At 35.0% G+C, this 22,609-nt stretch overlaps 1 protein-coding gene across 1 annotated transcript in view; it reads right to left on the bottom strand.

The window, feature by feature from the left end:
* Window positions 1-22,609, bottom strand: part of BRIP1 (BRCA1 interacting helicase 1) — a 179,914-nt gene that overhangs the window by 143,516 nt on the left and 13,789 nt on the right. The window contains exons 5-6 of the mRNA XM_040640924.1: window positions 19,697-19,824; window positions 17,877-17,996 (exon numbers count right to left, since the gene is read on the bottom strand). Coding sequence (XP_040496858.1) covers window positions 17,877-17,996; window positions 19,697-19,824 — 248 coding nt within the window. The remainder of the gene's footprint in view (window positions 1-17,876; window positions 17,997-19,696; window positions 19,825-22,609) is intronic.

The raw sequence follows: 22,609 nt of genomic DNA, 5'->3' as shown, positions 1-22,609 counted from the left end.
ATAAGCAAACTGTGGTAGATCCAGACAATGGAATATTATTCAGCTCTGAAAAGAAATGAGCTATCAAGCCACGAAAAAACAGAGGAAACTTTAAAGCATATAACTTCTTAAGAAGAAGCCAAACCAAAGGCTACATACTATATGATTCCAACTATATATAACATTCTGGGAAAGGTAGGGGCGCCTGGGTGGCTCAGTCATTAAACGTCTGCCTTCAGCTCAGGGCGTAATCCCAGAGTCCTGGGATCGAGTCCCACACTGGGCTCCCTGATCCGCTGGGAACCTGCTTCTTCCTCTCCCGCTCCCCCTGCTTGTGGGAGTGCTGGCTGTCTCTCTCTCTGTCAAATAAATAAATAAATAAAATCTTTTAAAAAAACACAAAAAAACAAAAAACAAAACAAAACATTCTGGGAAAGGTAAAATAAGGGAGACAAGAAAAAGATCAGGGGTTGCCAGGAGTTTTCAGGGGAGATAGGAAGTCATGAATAGGTGGAGCACAAAAGATTGTTAAGGTAGTAAAAATACTCATATGACCTCATAATGATGGATACATGTTATACATTTGTCCAAACTCATTGATTATATAACACCAAGAGTGAACTGTAATATAAACTATGGACTTTGGGGGATTAGGATGTGCTGATGTAGTTTCATTAATTGTAATAAATGTATGATTCTGGTGGAGGATGTTGATAATGGGGTGGCTATGCATGTTGGTAGGGGCAGGGCATATATGGGAAATCTCTGTACTTTCTCTTCAATTTTGCTGTGATGCTTAACTGCCCTACAAAAATAAAATCTCATTTAAAAAATGTAACTGGGGGTGCCTGGGTGGCACAGTCGGTTAAACATCCATTTCCTGGTTTCAGCTCAGGTTGTGATCTCAGAGTTGTGAGATTGAGCCCCACATCAGGTTCTGTGCTCAGCATGGAGTCTGCTTGAGATTCTCTCTCTCTCCCTCTGCCCCTCCTGCTTGTGCTCCCTCTCACTCTCTAAAATTAATAAATAAATATTTTAAAAATACAACTGATGATTTGAAAAAAGTAATAAAATAATGTGTGGTTCAAGTAAAATATATAACAAAAGTTGCACAGAAGATGAGGGTGGAAATGAAAGTATAGTGGTAGAAGGTTCTTATACATTATATGTGAAGTAAAAATTTTAAAGTACATTGATAAATTTAAGATGTAAATTATAAACCTGAGAGTAACCCCAAAACAGATAGTGTTAAGAAAGCAATGGTAGAGAAAAGATGGAATCCTAAAACGTGTTCAATTAATCAAAAAGAAAGCAGAAAAGAAAGAAAAGGAGAATAAAAAACAGATGGGGCAAATGGAAAACATACAGCAACCATACTAATAATTACATTAAATGTAAATCGTGTAAACGTCCCAATTAAAAGGCAGAGGTTGTCAAATTGGAAAAAAAAAAAAAAAAGGAAGATTCAACTATGTATAAGAAATCCATTTTAAATGTAAAGACAAAGATTAAAGTAGAAGATGAAAAAATACTATGCAAACACTAAGCATAAAAAGCTAGAGTGGCTATATTAATATTAAACAAAGTAGATTTCAGAACAGACTTTCCCAATGGCAGAGTGGTTAACTCATCTGGAAGACATAATCTTAATGTATATACCACTAATAACAAACCTTAAAATCTAAGACGTAAAAATTGATAGAATTGAAAGCAGCAGCAAATCCACAATAATAAGGCCTTCAGCACTCTTCTCTAATTTATAAACAGACCCCAAAAATCAGTAATACAGAAGACATAAACAATATAATCAGCCAAAATGACCTGGCATTTATAGACGACTTCACTGAATAAGTGAGCAGTAGTCTATAAATGAACACATATTCTCACAAGAACTCAGACCATTTACCAACAAATCACTAAAACTAAAAGAACTTCAATCATATAGAATATGTTCTCTAACGCCACAAAATTAAATTAGAAATCAATAAGAGAAAAATATCTGTGGGAAAAAACACCTACTTCGTATGTTTATTTAGACTTGTACGTAAATCTTGGGTCAGAGAAGAAATCACAAGGAAAATTAGAAAAAAAAGTAACCTAACATCAAAATCTGTGTGATGCTTAGAGGGAAATGTACAACGTTAATCATAAAAGAGAAACACAAATTATGAATATCAGAAAGGAAGAGGCATATCACTACAGATACCGCAAACATCTTTTAAAGAGAATATTTTGAACAGTATCCCAATAAATTCAAGAACTTGAATGAAATGGGCAAATTTCTTGAAAAATACTAATTACCAATTGAAGAAGCAAGTGAAAATCTGAAGGGTCCTATATTTATTTTAAGAATTAGATGTGTAGGGGCGCCTTGGTGGCTCAGTCAGTTAAGTGTCCGACTGTTGATTTCAGCTCAGGTCATGACCTCAGGGTCATGAGATCCAGCCCCGCATCAGATGCCACACACAGTCTGGAGCCTGCTTAGGACTCTCTCTCTCCTTCTCCTTTTGCCCCACCCCCCACTCCTCTTTCCCTGGCTCTCTAAATAAATTTTTTAAAAATTAAAAAATTAAAAAAGAATTAAATGTGTAAGTTAAACCCTTTCCAGAAATAAGATGCAAGGTCCAAAAGGCTTCACTGGTAAAGTTTATCAAAAATTTAAGGAAGAAGTAATACCAATACTTCCCAACTCATTTTATAAGGCTAGCATTACCCTGATATCAAAACCAGACATTATAAAAAATAAAACTAAAGACCAATATCCTACCCGCATGCACAAAAATCCTCAGCAAATTTAGTGAATCAAATCCAGCAATATATAAAAAGGGTCTTATACCATGACCAAGTGGGTTTTACCCTAGGAATGTGAGTTTGGGTCCACAACCAAAACCCAATCATTATAATTCACCATATCAACAGCATATAGGAGGAAAATCCTATGATCCTACCAAAGGATGCAATAAAATTTTAAAGAGAAAATTCAACATCCATGCCTTATAAAAACTTTCAGCAACCCAGGAATAGAAAAAAACTTTCTTAATCTGATAAAAGACATATACAAAACACCAATGATAAACGTCATATTTAATGGTGAAAGAGTGAATGAATGCTTTCCCTGCCAAGATGTGAACAAGGCAAGGATATCCACTCTCAATACTCCAATTCAACCTTGTACTATATATCCTAGCCACTGCAATAAGGCAAGAAAATATATTAAGAGCCAAACATTATAAAAGAAGTAAAATGCTTACTAGAGAATGTAAATGTACAATTCCGTGTACTCACAAAGTCCTACAAAATTTCCAACATCAACTAGAACCAAAAAGTCATTTAGCAAAGTTGCAGGTTACATGGTCAATACACAAAAACGAACTCTATAATAAAAAACACATAACTGGAAGAGAAAATTCAAAGTGGAATCATTCAATATTTGTTCTTTTGTGTCTGGCTTATTTCTCTTAGCATGATCTCTTCAGGGTTCATCTATGTGGCAGCACATGTCAGAATTTCCTTCCTTTTTAAGGTTAAATATCCCATAGTATGTACATACCACATTTGTTTATTCATTCATCTCTCAAAGGACATTTCGGTTATTTCTACTATTTGCCTATTATGAATAATCCTGCTATGAATACTGGTGTACAAGTATGTATTTCAGTATCTGCTTTCAATTCTTTTGGATATATACCAAGAAATGAAATTGCTGGAGCATATAATTCCATTTTTAACTTTTTGAAGAACTGGGAACAAGGTTTTTCAGTTAAAAATATGAAAAGGGAGAAACTTAGAATGAACCCTCTGGTGTTGAAATGGAATTGAATGTATTGATAGGAATACATAATGTTCAACATACAGATAGAAAAAATATAAATATAAATACATAGGAGTGTGTATTTGCACACACACACATAATTCCTAGCTCTGCCTGCTGAAAGCTTTGGCCCAGAACAGCAATCCCAACAGCAATGAACAAAACTAACACCCAGAACTTGGCTTCTAAATATTATTTGCCAAAAGGAACCAGGGCTCCCTGGAAAAATGGCTGAATCCAGGACTGGGGCAGAGAAAAGATAATATAAGCCTGAAACATCTTGTGCCAGAAAGTAAGGAAATGCTCCAAGAATGATGGATATGTGTCAGAAATACACAAGCAATTTAAATAAACTCCCACTTGAATATCTAAACAAATCATATAATGGATTATCACACCCTGAATAAAATGGGAAATCATGAGTCCACAAAGATATAAAATGAATAAATTTAATGTTTAGTGAGGACATGCTATTTATAAAGTTTCAGAGTTCCTCTCCACAAAATCCTCTTTAATTATAAAAGGAAAAAAATACTTTACAGTGATGCCTACCAGTCATCACATTAATCAAATTATCAAAGTAATCATCACTAATGAAACAAAATTAAACTAACTGCCACCTCACAGAATGCAATGGGTAGAATGGTACAATGGGAAGCATTGCTTCCTGCCAAATATATATAACCTTAATGTAATTATGATAAAACCCCAAATTGAGAGACCTTCTACAAAGGCTGTAATCTTCTGAGGTATCAAGGTCATGAAAGTCAAGGAAAGACTAAGGAACTGCTCTAGACTGAAGATAGCAAAATGACAACTAAATGCAACACATGATTCTGAACTGGACCCTTCTGCTATAAGAGCTTTATTGAGATAACCGATAAAATTTGACCTAGCTTTGAGTATTAGATAATAGAAATGAATTAGGTTTAATTTCCTGATTTTTATGGCTTTATTGTAGTTAAATAGAAGAATGTCTTTGCTTATAGGAAATAGAAACATAAGTATTCCAGAGTGATGGAGTATCAGGTCATCAACTTACTCTCAAATGGTTCCAGGGAAAAAAAGATATATTTGTATTGTACGTCCAATTTTTGGATAATATTGTGGCTATGTCAAAACTTAAACAGCTAAAACAAACAAACAAACAAATAAATCGACTGGCCAGAAAATATGTCAATTAACAAAGCAGTGTTCTAAGTCATCTTTCTTTTCTCTTTTTTTTTTTTTAATTTTATTTATTCATTTGACAGAGATAGAGACAGCCAGCGAGAGAGGGAACACAAGCAGGGGCAGTGGGAGAGGAAGAAGCAGGCTCCCAGCGGAGGAGCCTGTTGTGGGACTCGATCCCGGAACGCCGGGATCACGCCCTGAGCCGAAGGCAGACGCTTAACCACTGAGCCACCCAGGTGCCCCTCTAAGTCATCTTTCTATACCCACTATCCATAAGTGTAAAATCTCTGTATGGCAATTGTAGATTCTACTGTCACTAAAAACATACACATGCAGGCTGGATTGGTATAGATATTTCATTAAATATTTATACATATCAAGAAAAATGATTGAAAATCTAAAACATTCACCAAGTTCATTCAACATGATAAAAAAGATTTGAAATTTTTGACTTTTCTTTTGTATTTCTACTATAGAGGTCACTAGTACATTTTCTATAAACGTTCAAAAAATCATAATTACTCGGGCTGAAGGAAATTCATTCAAGCAATTACCAACCAATTCTACATCCTGTTTGTAGGTAGATTTGCAGATAAAGCAAGAAATTCACACTAATCCCGCTAACTTCTGGCCTCACTTACCAAGATTAAAATAGCAAAGGACAAGGGTTAATAAACTATCTTCAAAGGGTCAGAGAGTAAATATTTTAGGTTTTGTGAGTCATATGATCACTGTCCAACTACTCAACTCTAACGCCATACCAAAATTTACACAGACAATGTGTAAATGAATGTAAACTATGTTCCCCAAAATTTAGAATATCTGGCTCTGTTTTTAATGATATTTATGTAATTACAATCATGTAAACACCAAATGTTGTGAGGTTTAAGGCAGAGAAGTAATGGGACAATTAGAAGGATATTAGGAAGGCAAGAGAAGGTATCTAAAACCAAAAATTCAAGAGCACAGCAGTATGTCTATGTTATTCTTGAATAAATAAATACCAAAATAAGTAAGTAAAATGATTAAAAATTATTGACTTCAGATAATAGGAATTGGAGAATGGAACTAGTGCAAAGGTCTGATTTTTGTTCAAAGCCATGTAGAACTCTTTGACTCTGACTACATACATATATACTTTGAAAATAATAAAAATTTAAAGAGAGAAACAGTCTAGGAACCAATCCAAATATACAAAACAATTTAGGGTATGAAAATAGCAAAACTTCAAATTAGGAAAAATTATTCTTTAATTGACACTGGGGACGACTGATCATCTACTTGGAAAGGCATACAATCAGAGCCTGCACTCATACATATACTAAAATAAATCCTATAAATAAAAGGGTTAAATGTTAAAAAAAATTTTTTTTAACTGTACTGAACTATGAAGAATATCTCTTGCAAATTTCTACAAAAGGATCCAGAAAGATTCTCATGAAAGTGTTCATTTTGTTTACTTCTGGGAGGCAGAAAAGGGGATGGGAATGATGTTTTAAAGGAGAATATTTTAATACAATGGAATATTACTCAGCCATCAGAAAGCACAATTACCCAACATTTGCAGCAACATGGACGGGACTGGAGGAGATTATGCTAAGTGAAGTAAGTTAAGCAGAGAAAAACAATTATCATATGGTTTCACTCATTTATGGAACATAAGAAATAGCAGGAAGATTGGTAGATGAAGGAAGGGAAGAATGAAGGGAGGGTAAACAGAAGGGGGAATGAACCACGAGAGACTACGGACTCTGGGAAACAAACTGAGGGGAGGGGGGTGGGGGATTGGGATAGGCCGGTGGTGGGTATTAAGGAGGGGACATATTGCATGGAGCACTGGGTGTTATACGCAAATAATGAATCATGGAACACTACATCAAGAACTAAGGATGTACTGTATGGTGACATAACATAATAAAAATTATTATTAAAAAAATAAAAGTAAAAATAAAGGAGAATATTTTAATTTTTACTCTGTACTGGTTTATAACACTACTAAAGGTTTTTCAAAGAATGTATATTACTCATAATTTTTAGATTTTAGTTTAAAACTCTTTAGTAGATAAAATACACAAAATGTTTAAGATAATTTAATCTTTCCCCAACTACAGATTAACTGTTTAAAAGCAGGTATTTTAAAAAAATAAGTAAAATAAAAATAAAAGTAGTTATTTAATGCCAGACATATTGAATAATAAAATCTATTTTCTCTTGCATAGTGATTTGGTTTTTTCCTCATCAGCCAACAGGAAAAAAAAAAATTCCCAGCCATTCCTTTTCTCTCCTTTCTCCCCATTTATAATCCATGAATCTATATGCACTCAATTTTAGAGCTAGTCTCAAATCGTGGTTCCACCATTTACCTATAGTATGATCATAGTCAAGTAATCTAATCAATTTTCTTACCTGTAAAATGAGTCTAAAGTCTACTCAATTCTCTTCACAGTGCTGATACAAGGATTAAATAAGAGCACACATAAATTGCCTGGCACAAGTGTATATTCTAAAAAGCTATCATCATATTATTATTAACTCTTTAAGAAATATAGGTTATTGTTTTTAAGTGTCTGGCATGTAACAGTCTTCAAAAATGTCCTGCCTTGAATAAATTATACTTCAATTAGTTGGTAATATTATTTAACAACTTGTTCCTATAGCAGTTACAGAAATCAAAAGGTATTTCTAATCTTTTGTTTATATTAAGCACCAATTTACCTCTTACCCCCTGAAATCATTGTTTGATATTTTATTTCTGTGTGCCACTATATAAAAAACTACTTTCAAACTGTACTGCAAAAGAAAAAAATTTTTAAACCTGCTTTAAGACTCCTCTATTTAACAGTACTGTTACACCTCCTTTAGTATATGAATCTGAGTAAAAGTTATAAGCTACAATAGTAAATTCTGCATTTTCTCAACTTTGGGCATTTTTTCATTCATTTTAAACAAATATGTCGGTACCTACTAAGTACAGGTCCTGTGCCAGATGCTGGTTATTAAAAAGGCAACAAGAGAGACATAACACTTGTCCTTATGGACAGCCTGACAAGGAGGCAAACAAAACAGTTAAACCTACAAATAAATATATAATTATAAACTTTGGTAAGTATTGTAAAGAAAAAAGCAGGGTGTTGAGAGAAAGACTAAAAGAGGAATGAATCTTAATTATCTATATGGTACTGAATATAATATGGCCTGTAACAGTATAAAAAAGAACTTTCATCTAAGGTCATCTGGAAGAGTTTATTCACAGCCAGAATAGTGAGGTGGTTGACAGAGTCAATTCGAGAACCAGACTGCCTGGTTTTAAACTAGCCTCTACTCTTCAGCTTTGTGACATAAACAAGCCATTTAAATTCTCATGTCTCAATTTCTACATATGTCATTGGGGGAAAATATTAATACCTTTTTCAAAGGGCTATTTTAAGGATTGAGTTAGATTCTTTCATTTTATTTGGAAAACTGTCAAATCTATAGAAAAGTTAAAAACTCTTGGAATAGGTGTTAACTCATAAGAACCTGTATCTACCAGGTGAATTCGTATTTCTAGAATGTTTAGAAGAGTTTCTGGCACATAGTAAGCATCATATCACTTATAAGCAGTAATATTAAATAAAAGTAAATTAAACTATGAGAAAATGACTTGTAAAATAATTTCAGAGAAAACTAGTCATTTTCTCTTGAGATCCTAAAGAACATCTTAAATATTGATGGGAGGGAGAGGAAGAAAGGGGAAGAGGAAAAGACAAAGACAAGAAAGAAAAGACAGGGGCATGTAAGAGGAAGAAAAAGAAGAAACTCCAAGGTTTGCCCAACATCAACACTTTATCAAAGGTCAACAGCGCACTCTACTGGACCCACATCTCTTCTACACACTAGGCAAAAGTAATGAATGCTACTGCATTACTAAATCAAAAAGAATATAGTCAATGTTAGCACTGATTTAATGAACAAATAAAAATCAGGTATAAGCATAAGAATGAGTATAACAATACCTCACTGCTGTGAAGATTTACTAAAAGAGTGAAGAGAATGGAAATAAATTCTAGAGAAAATGATTATGCTTGGTGGAACAAAGTAAAATCAGAATGGCAACACTATTAAAAAAGAATATTTCTCTTAACTATATTTTGACATGGAGACTAATGCCTTACTACATCTGTGATGTTTGAATTATCAGTAAAAAAGAGAATCTAAAATGTGAGGAAAGAGAAGCAATGGACAATGGAAGGTAATTATGTAAGGAGGAGGTATTGACACAATTTTCTGACTTAAAGAGACAGCAAGGACACTCAAGATGATAAGGTGGTAAAAAGACAAGTAGCCAATTCTCCAATCAACAGGCTGGAAACTAAATTATTTTAATGAAAACTAAGAAAATTATACAGAAAAACTTAAGTTTAATGTTGAATTTAGAAGAAAAGAGAAATCATTACACTAATTTATCATTTCCTTTATGAAGGAAAGTTTTTCAAAAGAAATAATACAACTATGGATTTTAAATGTATAAAGATTGTGACATTTATATTTTTGTAGGGATAAGAGAACTAAACCATTAATTTATGAATGCAAACAACTATTCTTCCAAAAATAAATTCTGTCTTCCCTATATCATCTTATAAGAACCAAAATAGAGGGGTGGCTGGGTGGCTCAGTCGGTTAAGTGGCTGCCTGCAGCTCAGGTCATGATCCCAGGGTCCTGGGATCAAGGCCTGCATCGGGCTTCCCGCTCATCGGGGAGCCTATTTCTCCCTCTCCCTCTGCTTGTGCTCTCTGTCAAATAAATAGATAGGATCTTAAAAAGAAGAAGAAGAAGAAGAAGAAAAGGCATCCTTAGAATTTAGAAGTGTTAGAGCTAAAAGCGATATAAGGTATATTAAATCTAGTCCCACCTTCTTTTTCCTCTGATTTGAAGGAACAGGTCCTAAAAAAAAATGTTACTTGCCCAAGTCTCTCAATTTACCCTATTCAAGATGTTTAGATTATCTAGATTAAAATGTGATCTATAGATCTATCAAATGTGAATCATGTGATCTGTCAACTAAGAAAAGATCTAAAATATAGACTGCATTTTAAAAATTACTTTAAGGTTTTGGTGATAAACTAATTTCAGAAGCTGCTATACAATAAATAATAAATCTTATGAAACTATATATTTTCCTTCCACTTCTTTATGAAGTCGCATATTCCAAAATTTACAGGAAACACTTTTGTGATTTATAGTAAGCCACTCAGCAAAGATTAAGAAGTGTTATACAACGGGGAAAGAACAGCAATATGCAAAAGAATGAAACTTAACCATCATCTTACTCTGCATTCAAATATTAACTTAAAATAGATTAAAGACTTGACATAAGATGTGAAATCATAAAACTCCTAGAAGAAAACATAGGTGGTAAGTTCCTATGTTAGGTCTTGGCAATGATTTTTTGAGTCTGACACCAAAAGCAAAACAACAAACCAAAAATAAACAAGTGTCACTAAATCAAACTAAAAGACTTCTGCCAGTAAATGAAACCATCAGCAAAATAAAAAAGCAACCTACTGAAAAGGAGGAAATATTTGCAAATCCTATGTCTGATAAGGGGCTAGTATCCAAAATATATAAAGAACTCATATAATTCAATAGCAGAAAAACCAACCAATCCAATTTAAAAATGGGCAGAAGAGGGATGCCTGGCTGGCCCAGTCGGTAGAGCATCCAACTCTTGATCCCATGGTCATGAGTTCAAGTTCCACACTGGGCGTGGAGCCTACTTAATAAATAAATAAAATAAAAATGGGCAGAAGATCTAAATAGACATTTTTCTTTCTTTCTTTTTTTTTTTTTAAAGATTTGTTTTATTTATGTGACAGAGACACAGCCAGCGAGAGAGGGAACACAGCAGGGGAGTGGGAGAGGAAGAAGCAGGCTCCCAGCGGAGGAGCCTGATGTGGGACTCGATTCCGGAACGCCGGGATCACGCCCTGAGCCGAAGACAGACGCTTAAGGACTGCGCTACCCAGGCGCCCCTAAATAGACATTTTTCTAAAGAAGACATACAGATAGCCAACGGGTATATAAAAAGGTACTCGACATCATTAACCGTCAGGTAAATGCAAATCAAAACCTCAATGAGCTCTCACCTCACAACATGTTAGAATGACTATTATCAAAAAGACAAGAACGTGTTGGCGAGGATGTAAAGCAAAGGGAACCCTTGTGCACTGTTGTTGGGAATGTAAGTTGGTGCAGCCACTTTGGAAAACGGTATGGATGTTACTAAAAAATTAAAAATATAACCACCATATATGATCCAGCGATTCCATGTCTGGGCATGGATCCAAAGAAAATAAAAACACTAACTCAAAAAGATATATGGGGGAGCCTGGGTGACTCAGTCAGTTAAGCATTTGACTTTTGATTTCACCTCAGGTCATGATCTCAGGGTCATGAGACTGAGTCCCACATTGGGCTCTGCGCTGGGCATGGAGCATGCTTAGGATTCTCTTTCTCCCTCTCCCTCTGCCCCTCCCCCCCCAGCTCATGTGTGTGCACACACTCTATCAAAAAAAAAAAAAAAAAAAGATATATGTACCCCTGTGTTCACTGCAGCATTATTTACAATAGCTGAGATATGGAGGGGTGCTTGGGTGGTTCGGTCAGCTAAACGTCTGACTTCAGCTTAGGTCATGAGGCCAGGATCCTGGGATGGAGCCTTGCATCAGGCTCTGTGCTCAGAGGGGAGTCTCTGTGCTCAGAGGGGAGTCTGCTTGTCCCTCTGCCCCTCCCCCTGCTCGTGCTCTTTCTCTCTCAAATAAAATAATAATAATAATAAAATAAAATAACAATAGCTGAGATATAGAAACAATCTAAGTGTCCATCGATGGATAAATGGATAAAGAAAATGTATATATACCCAATGGAATATTATTCAGCCATAAATAAGAACAAAATCTTGCCATTTGCAACAACATGTATAGACAGACTTCAAGGACATTATGCTAAGTGAATAAGTCTGACAGAGAAAGATAAATATGGCATGATCTTGCTTGTATGTAAAATCTAAACACACACACACCCATGCGCGCACGCACACATGCACACACACACACACAAAAGCTCATACAGAACAGATTGGTGGTTGCCATACGCAGGAGGGTGGAGTGGGAGAAAAGGGTGAAGGGAGTGAAAGGCACAAACTTCCAATTATAAAATAAATAAGTCATAAAGATGTAATGTACAGCATGGTGACCATAGTGAACACTATATATTTGAAAGTTGCTAAGAGTAAATCTTGAAAGTTCTCATCACAAGAAAAACAAGTTTTGTAACTATAAAAGGTGATCATTTCAAAAGGTACACAAATACCAAATCATTATGTTATACACTTGAAAATGTCAATTACACCTCCATTCAAAAGAAACAAAAGAAAGAGAGAGAAGAAGGAAATGTTACACCAGTAGCAAAGTAAGTTTCTAACGGGAAAAAATACTTCTATACTCAAAGATTCCTTTCTTTAAATAAATTACCTCTATTCATATCCCTATTATGCTTTCTTATATCCATGGAAATGATCAGTCCTGGTTGTTTGAAAAACCAGAAGTATTATCTAGTGCTAAATGTCCATGAGATTTACACTAAAAATGCTACTATCCACTTTTAAAATTAAGATGACAGTCAAAACACACAAATGTACACTGAGGTGCCTGGGTCCTCAGTCAGTTAAGTGTCTGACTCTCAGTTTTGACTCACGTCATGATCTCAGGGTCATGAGATCAGGCTCCATGCTCTGCTTAGAGACTCCTTGGGATTCTCTCTCCCCATGTCCCTCTGCCCCTCCCCCTGCTCTTGCAAGCATGCTCTCTAAAATAAATAAAATCTTTAGAACACACACACACACACACAAATCTATAGGTTTTCTTAACAATTTACTAAAACTTACCCAACAATTTACTAAAATATGAAAATATTAACTACAATTTTATATTTCGTATTGATTATGTTTCCATTTTAACTGCTTAATCTAATTTTGTTTGGAAGAAAAAAAACATTGAAAATATAGATCACTTTACCTAAGTATTTGTAAGTTTTTCCCTAACTACTCAGAAAGTACCTAAAATGACTTCATATATTCATGTTTGACTACAGACTACAAAAAAAACAAATATTAGAGCTCAACCATATGTTTTTCTGTCATGGCAAAGTACTCTGGTGATGATAAATATACTTTATATATGTTGAATCAGTATGGCATATACCACTTACATCTTTTTATAAAAAAAGTTCTATGTCACACTAGTGAAATGTTATCGTTTGAGTTACTAGATTGAATTGAGAAATCTAGTTTAACAATCTTCAAACTTATGAGAAATTATCAGAAACCCATACCTTTGATATTATAAATAATAAATCACCCACCTATGACAAATATTGCATTTCTACAGCAATACAGTTATACCACCTATAGCCAAGAAAACAAAACTTATAAATTCAGGTTTAAAAATATAACTGCACACATTTTAGAGAGAACGTATAATATAAAGTTATGGATATACAGGTATAAATACAATTATACCTTACCAATAAGACCATAATAAATGATTAACATACTACATAACCAAAAGGAGAAATCAATCTTAGCACTTGGCTTAAAATTAAGGTACTTAGCCAGGAACTCTGCTTACAAGTGGTCTAGACTCTAAACAGGTTCGGCCATAGACATCTTTAACAGATATTAAAAGAATGTGTTACTTAATTATAAACCTAATTCCTCAAAATTAATATCAATCGATACTATACAATACATTTTAGCAGCATTCAAAGATAACTATATATATATAATATTAATATTATATAGTATCTTTATTAGCAGCACACAAATATGTAATCATTTGCTGCTACTACTACAACTACTGCTGCTACTTCTACTACCACTTACCACTTAATAAGCCCTAAAATATGCCACTTAATAAATTTATTCATCACTTTATAAATATTAACCTGCTTAATCCTCAAAAAGCCCTGTGAGATAGGTACGACTACTATTACCATCCCCATTTAACAAACAGGGAAACTGAAGTAGCAATAGTTTAAAAACTTCAAGGTTATACAGGTAGTAAGGAGCAGAGCTGTGATTAAAACACAGGCAGTCTGACTCAAATTCATTCTCTTAACCAATAAAAACAAAACTAAATTTAAAAATCCACTTCTCTAGGGGCACCTGTGTTGCTCAGTCAGTTAAGCGTCTGGCTCTTGATTTTGTCTCAGGTCATAATCTCACGGTCTTGAGATCAAGCCCCAGGTTGGGCCCCACACTGGACGTGGAGCCTGCTTAAGATTCTCTCTCCCTCTCCTCCCACCCCCGGCCTCTTCTCCTACCCACTGGCTTTCATGGACACATTAATTAATTAATTAATTATCTGGGTTCCACTTATTTAAAAAAAAAAATCCACTTCTCTTATTTTAGCTATTATCAATCACAGCTTATCCTATGCTTGATTTCTTTATTCTTGAGGCTTCTACATAATATTTCTTTCCTTTATGTTGATATGACAATTCCGCTTAGATGACTCCAGGATTTCTGAGAAGCATTTTAGAGAGAACGTATAAAGTGATTAGAGGATTTGCCAGAGCATCATACTGGTTAGGTAGGATTTAGCTCTCATATTTGCCAGATTTGTGACTTTAAGCAAATTACTTACTTCTCAGAGTATCCTTATCTGTAAAATGGGAATAACAATATTATCTGCCTATGCCATTGTAAGAATTCAAGAAGATTCTACTAACAAATATTTATTGGGCAACTAATATACACTATATGCTATTCTAGGTACTAAGGATACACCTGAAAAAGACTGACATTATATTCTAACAAAGCAGATAATAAACAGGTAAATAAAGAAATTCAAATACTAAGAGCTATGAAAATAAGGCAATGTTAAAGAAAATGAGGGAGAAAACACTGGCAGAGGCAAATAAAGAGCATATACTATTACTGACAATTTAATATTGTAAGTTCCTGAGATGACTTCTCCAACTATATGCCTTCTGTGAAGATAACCAACAACTTTTCCCCCATTTGGCATTTTTAAGAATTTAAAGGAAGACTCTTTGAGGTCAGGGAATATAGTTTTCATTCACTCAGGCTTTACTAGGTTCCTAGCACAAAGCTAGGTGCTTGGAACATAAAGATGAATAAAACAGTCACAGCCGTCAAGGAGGTCTCAATATACTAGAGAACCTGGTGTTTCCTTAATGGAACTTAGAGCCTTACAGAGAAAATAATAAGGGTAAGATAAGTGTTAAAATTGTAGAAGTACAAGGAACATTCCATATGGGAATCTAACTCAAAATTGGGGATGTCAAGGAAGGCTTTCTGAAGAATTAACAGAAGTTGATTTAAAAAAAAAAAGAGGGAGGAGGAGCAAAAAGGGCAAAAGAAAACAATAAGTTCATAATAGTCTTATGACTGCACAGGAAGACTTATAAGCCATCTAAAAACTTCTGGAATTTGTCCCCATAGTCAATGAGTTTGTTCAATCCCCCACCTGAAAAACTGAAAGTACAGACAGAATATATGAAGCAATAGTTTTTAAGATATAGGATATCAAGTAAGAAAGAGTGATCCCTGAGAGACAGGAAATAAATGAGATAGGCCCAAAGATTGCCTAGGCTTACGGTCTAGTTTCTAGGCTGTGCCATGGGGAAGGGGAACCCAGATATAGACCAGCAAACCTGAGTTGAACAGACATTGCTCTTCAGTCCAGGAAGTCAGAGAAGACTAAACTTCACAGGGAAGAATACTAAAGTAGAGAGAGCTGCACAAAGAATGAATTCCAGAGATCTGTAGAGGAACCTCTCAAATATTTAGCAGAGTATTGATCAACATATGTGAGCGAGTTAACAATCCAAGATAATGGAAAGAACCATCTGAAATGATGAGGCACTCACACAGGGCATGGAATAGTGCCTGTTCCCCCCAGCCAGACTGGAAACCTAACAATTCACAGAGCATTAGGTAGAGGACCCAGAAGGAGATAGCCTCTATTGAGGTAACCTACAACTAAATTCTGCTCAGGTCCCACCTCACAAATTCTAAAAGCAAACACAAAAGATCAAGTTGATTCCAAGTAACTTAACTGCATCTCAGAACAAAACTCCAGTATTTATAGAAATCTAATAACATCGGGGGTGCCTGGGTGGCTCAGTCGGTTAAGTGTCTGCCTTCTGCTCAGGTCATGATCTCAGAGTCCTGGGATCAAGCCCCATGTTGGGCTGCCAGCTCAGCAGGGAGTCTGCTTCTCCTTCTCCCTCTGCTCCTCCCCCAGCTCATGCTCTCTCTCTCTCACTCACTCTCCCTCTCAAATAAATAAATAAAATCTTATATATATATATATATAACTTCTTATTATATAATAAAATCATATATATATATAAAGTAACATCCAACACCCAGCAGGTAAAATTCACAATATCTGAAATTTAATTTAAAAAAACCAGACATGATTCCATTTATATAAAACTACGGAAATGAAAACTAATCTATAGTGACTGAAAAAAAAGTCTAAGGATGCCTAGGGATGGGGGGATGGGGGAAAAAAAAGATCCACTGGTCTATCTGGCACTTAGGATGGATCTTTTTTCAGGCATTATCTTATAATATCATGTACAGGCCATTCAGAAAATATTTGGTTCCCCGATTTTACAGATCTTATAAATGTTAACACATTTCATTATATAATATCGAAAAGTCACATTCTATAATATCACCACCACTATCATCAGGAAAGTCTATAAGTATCACAAAACTGCCAAGCTCATAGTGGCATATACAGTTTTTCAAAATTCTGATTTTCACTCAAATTTTATCAGGCTTACTTTATTTTCAAGAATTACCATAGTTCATCTGTCAGTCATTCTTTCAAGTAAAAATGATGCTCCATGAAAAAAAGGGGCTAGTTCAGCTAACAATCCAAACTATCCTTCAAGAGTGTTTCCTCAAGACAATCATCCTATTCCTGTACGCAAAACATTTTGAGTACTACTCACTTCACACAGAAAGTTAAAAAAGCTTAAGGGCTGAGATTTAATAAAATTAGTAATTTTTACTACTTCATCAAGGACATTCTTAAGAAAAACTGGCTTTTTTTTAACTGTGCATTAATGATGGTGAAGAAAACAACTATTATTTTTATTTATTTATTTATTTATTTTTTAAGATTTTATTTATTTATGTGACAAAGAGACAGCCAGCGAGAGAGGGAACACAGCAGGGGGAGTGAGAGAGGAAGAAGCAGGCTCATAGCGGAGGAGCCTGATGTGGGACTCGATCCCCGAACGCCAGGATCACGCCCTGAGCCGAAGGCAGACGCTTTAACGACTGCGCTACCCAGGCGCCCCAGAAAACAACTATTAAAACAGGTTTGGTACTACTATCTTGATTGTGCTAAGGCACTGACAATTTTACCGATTGTTGCTTTTGCACCATCAATGCAAATGTCAAGACGGTCTTTAAAAAGGCAAATAATATCTTATTATTACTATGAAAATACTTTTGAGCTCACACACTGCCTGAGAAAAAAATGTCAGTAATCTCTAGAGCTCCCTGGACTACTCCTTGAAAACTATCTGCTCTAAGGACACAGATAAGAATTGTAGGGAAGTAGAGTTCACAACATTAGAATGTACAAGAGGAAAAAAAACCTTTCAGATTTCTTTCTAGTCCAATTATTTCAGTTTATAAATGAGGAAACCGGGGCTCAAAGAAAATAGCATTTCCCATCTCACATATTAGTAGCAGAGATGTGACAGCACTTAGAGGACTTCTGAATTGTTTTCTATTCTTTGCATTATACTATTCCTTTTTTTTTCTTTTAAATGAGTTTAGCAAATTCCACATTTTCCTTCTTTAAACTGAGCTGAAATACATACATTTTGTGGAGAAAAGGAGTTTATCTTTCCTAATGGAGAGTTGAGTTTTGTGGTCTTTCCTGAAGCAAATTTTGCATCCAAATGATGTACCTCCTTTTCAAAACAATGACGCTTCCTAATCTGTAAACACAGAACCAAAATGAAGTTTAATGTAAACAAAAGTCTGAGCAGGCCAGTTATTCTTGGAAGTCAAAATACTTTTCGATATGTTTTCAGCATTTAAAACTAGCAATAATCGAATAATTTTTAAAAATACAGATGAGCACCTTCTCTATCTCAAATCGTAACCAAAACAGCTTTAATTAGTCATGTGTCAAAACTATAGTATTGTAAAATGATCTTCCCATAAATAGTCTTACCATATGGACATCAAGTGTAGTATTATAGCAAAGTCCAATTACATATCTAATTGGAAAGTAAAAGTAAATAAAAATAAAACTTCATTCTAAATTGCAAAAACTCAGGGGCGGCTGGGGAGCTCAGTCAGGTGAGTGTCCAACTCTTGGTTTTGGCTCGGCTCGTGATCTTGGGGTCATGGAATAGAGCTCTGAGTGGGGCTCCAAGCTGACCTGCTTGGGATCCTCTCTCTCCCTTGCTCTCTGCCCTTCCCCCACCCCAAACTCTTTCTCTCAAATAAAAAAATCTTTTAAAAATAAATATATAAATTTTAAAAACTCAGAAAAATTTTAAATGTAAATATTCATGATTTCCTACATGATAGAATTATTTTATTATTATTACTATTACTTACTAGATATTTGATAATTGAAATTGTATTTGACTAAATTTCTTCTATTAATATCACTAAGTTTTCTCTTCAAACCGTCTATGCTTTTTCCTAATTGCCAAAAACCTATTTACTTAAATTATGAAGGGGAAAAAAGCATTTCTATTGATAATCCCATTCCTACCAAAAAAGAAATGAGAGTCAATTAAGTCAGAGAACAAATGTTATCTGTTGAGCCCTATCACACAACTTCCAACTCTATGTACACATTTTGGAGAAGAAAATCTATACAGATTCATACTTCATTTGTAATCAGTACTTTTCCAAAATTAAACTAGTTCTAAAATCAAGGTTTAACTATGGAAGTTAATAAAGATTTTAAGTAGAATAGATAAACTACAGAAGAATGCAAACCCTTTTTGAGTATATTCAATTAGAAATATATAACTATCTACAAAGGACATGCTAATTAATTATAATAATCTCTTTATTTGTAACTAAGTCGAAGTCCCAGCCTACCTCCCTACCTTACTGCCATGAACTCTATGACAAAACATTGTATTCATGTATGAAAAACACATTTCATATAAAATACTCAGTAATTCAGGTCTTTCAGTAATTTTTAGAAATAAATATTTTATCATGTATTAATATTAAAACTCAATAAATAAGAATAAACCTTGTCATTATACTAAAACTATCAATAACAAAAATATTCATGACATAAATATTCATATTTTGGCCAAAAGAAAATGCCATCATTAGGGAAAAACAACAGAGGAGTTAAAAAGTACAAAGTATCTGTATTACCAATATATGCCTTAAGTAAATATTTTACCGTCAAATTCCTCATATATAGAAAAGCACCATACAGTTTTATTTTAAACACGTTATTATGAATAATCTACTATATAACAAACTCCTTTGTAATGAATGACTATATAAAATGAAGTTACAATAATTTACCATTTAATTTATGTCTATGATACGACCCAAGTAAATTATACAAGTGCCACTGAAAACTTGATTGATACTTGATTGATAACTGCGTGCAGCAATAATGGTATTATTTCACTGCTAATAAACTGTTTACCTGCTGTGTAGTTTCTAAGGGTCGAATTCTTTTCTTCTCTACTTGAAAATCATCATTTTCATCTCTTTTTATGGATGCCTGTTTCTTGGCAGATAGCTTTGCAGCCAGTGTAGTTTTTTCAGGAGAGTCTTATATAAGAAGTCATAAAAAATTAGCATAAAAAACAACACTTAGGAAATTTTTCTAGGAAAAATTAGAATCAAGATGTTAAGACTTCTCAAAATTTCATAACGTACTTTAAAACATGAAAAGCTCAACATGTTTAAAAGCATTTCTTTACCACTGAGCTTACTTAAAAAAGATATAACATTTTGAGAAATATGCTTTCAATAGGAAAGTCTAATTCTGATTTAATAGGTTTATGCTTTTATAAATGACTCCCGATAACATGGTTTAAAAAATATAACTGTAAGGGTCTCATAGGAAAAAGTCATTTATATAAAAATCTTACTTTACAATGTCTCAATGTTCCTTCCCCACTAAGCTTCTATATGTTCTTTAGGCTTTAAAATACAGTAGAATCAAGGTCCTATAATCTGTCCTTTCATCCCACTACCCTGAAGGTCATCAATGACCTCTTAATCACCAAATATTAACCCACCTAATAGATGTGAATACTAGATTTTTAAGAAGTCAAGTTAATATGCCCAATATCATATAGCTAGTAAGAGGCAGAGCATGGATATGACTGACTCCTGCTGTCTGACTCCAAAATCCATCAGCATAACTTCTAAGGATTCAGCAAAACATAACACTATCTTTTTGAAATACAACAAACACATTTCCTTTTTCCTTAATTTCTGTAACACTTTTCTTAACTGTTCCTATACATTGGTTTCTCCTTTTCCCTAAATGAGAGTGTTCTTAAAAGTACCTTCCTTCCTCTCAGCTCTTCTCTATACATTCCCTCCACACTTAGGGCATGAACTCATTTAACAAGCATTTATTTTACGGGGTCCATACAATTCTAGATACAATGCAAAACAATGAAAAAGAAACAGCCTCTGGCCTTAAAAGATTTACAGACTATTAGAGAAGAAAGCTCTAAAAGCAGGTACAATACTATTTTCAAAAACCAAGTTTGAGTCTGTAAAAGCACAAGTAAATCTATGCCGCACAGCGTTGATTTCTAAGCTTTTTCTGAAAGGACTCTATTTTTTTAAAGAAACATTGCTTAAAATTTCCAAAATAGAATAAAAGACCTAGAACTTTCCTGACCCCCCCCCCCAGGCCATATTTTTTCTTATGACTCTTAGGAACATAGTTTAAATACCACTATATTGTAGGGGCACCTGGGTGACTCAAGTCAGTTGGGTGACTAACTCCTGATTTCTGCTCAGGTCATGATCTCAATGTCGTGGGATAAGCCCAACATCAGGCTCTGTGTTGGGCATAGAGCCTGCTTAAGATTCTCTCACTCAGGGGCGCCTGGGTGGCTCAGTTGGTTAAGCTTCTGTCTTTAGCTCAGGTCATGGTCTCATGTCCTGGGATAGAGCCCCACATCCAGCTCCCTGCTCATCGGAGAGTCTGTTTCTTCCTCTCTCTCCCCATTCAAGCGTGCGGGCGCGCGCAGTCTCTTTCTCAAATAAATCTTAAAAAAAAAAAAGATCCTCTCTCTACCTCTGCACCTCACCCCACCACTCACACTCTCAAGTGCTCTAAATGAATAAATAAACAAATACCACTATATTCTAAAATCTTAATTGTCTTTTATACCTAGGTCTTTTTTTTTTTTTTTTGACCTATACATTTCAACTTTATCAGTATCAGGCAGTGGGCTAAAAGCTTAATGTAGATCAGCTCCTTTGACCATCCCATGAAGTAACAATTATTATTTTACAGTTGGGGAAACTGTAGAAAGATGGAGTAAGTGCCCAAGGTAAACTATGGAATTGATTCCAAATCTGTTTCCAACATAACCCATTACCTTTAAGTAGTTTTTTGTTTTTTTTTTTAAGATTTTAAGTAAGCTCTACACCAAACATAGCACTGGAACTCACAACCCAGAGATCAAGAACCGCATGCTCTACTCAATAACCCAGCCAGGTGCCCCTTTTGAACGCTCCTTTTTTTTTTAAAGTAAGCTCTATGCCCGACATGGGGCTTGAACTCGTGACCCTGAGATCAAGAGTTCCATACTCTACCCAGAGACATAGGTGCCCCAATATCTTGAAGTTTTGAAAAGTTATCAAACTAATATAAGCTCATTGTAAAGATTTAAGTAAATTAAAAGTATATAAATAAGAAACAGTAAAATGCCATCCACTTCCCTCCCTCCCATCCATCCCCACTTGTTCATTTTTTTTTTTTAAGATTTTATTTATTTATTTGACAGAGTGAGAGACAGTGAGAGAGGGAACACAAGCAGGGGGAGTGGGAGAGGGAGAAACAGGCTCCCCGCAGAGCAGGGAGCCCAATGCAGGGCTTGATCCCAGGAACCTGGGATCATGACCCGAGCCAAAGGCAGCCCAACAACTGAGCCACCCAGGCTCCCCCACTTGCTCATTTCTAATTCTTCCTCTCTGAAGTAATCACTATTTATCTTTCAGCATGAATACTTCCGGATGAGTCTCTTTTTTTCCTTTTATCATTTTTTTTCATTATAATAAGTATACTCTTTTATCCCCATCCTATATTTCCCCCATTCCCCACTCATTTCCCCTCTGGTAACCACCAGTTTGTTCTCTATAGTTAAGAGTCTGTTTCTTGGGGCGCCTGGGTGGCACAGCGGTTAAGCGTCTGCCTTGGGCTCAGGGCGTGATCCCGGCGTTACGGGATCGAGCCCCACATCAGGCTCTTCCGCTAGGAGCCTGCGTCTTTCTCTCCCACTCCCCCTGCTTGTGTTCCCTCTCTCGCTGGCTGTCTCTATCTCTGTCGAATAAATAGATAAAATCTTTAAAAAAAAAAAAAAAA

Source organism: Ursus maritimus, unplaced genomic scaffold (assembly GCF_017311325.1).
Source record: "Ursus maritimus isolate PB19 unplaced genomic scaffold, ASM1731132v1 scaffold_24, whole genome shotgun sequence".
Taxonomy (NCBI): Eukaryota; Metazoa; Chordata; class Mammalia; order Carnivora; family Ursidae; genus Ursus; species Ursus maritimus.
The sequence above is the reverse complement of the archived record's forward strand: the minus strand, read 5'-3'. Positions and strand labels throughout refer to the sequence as shown.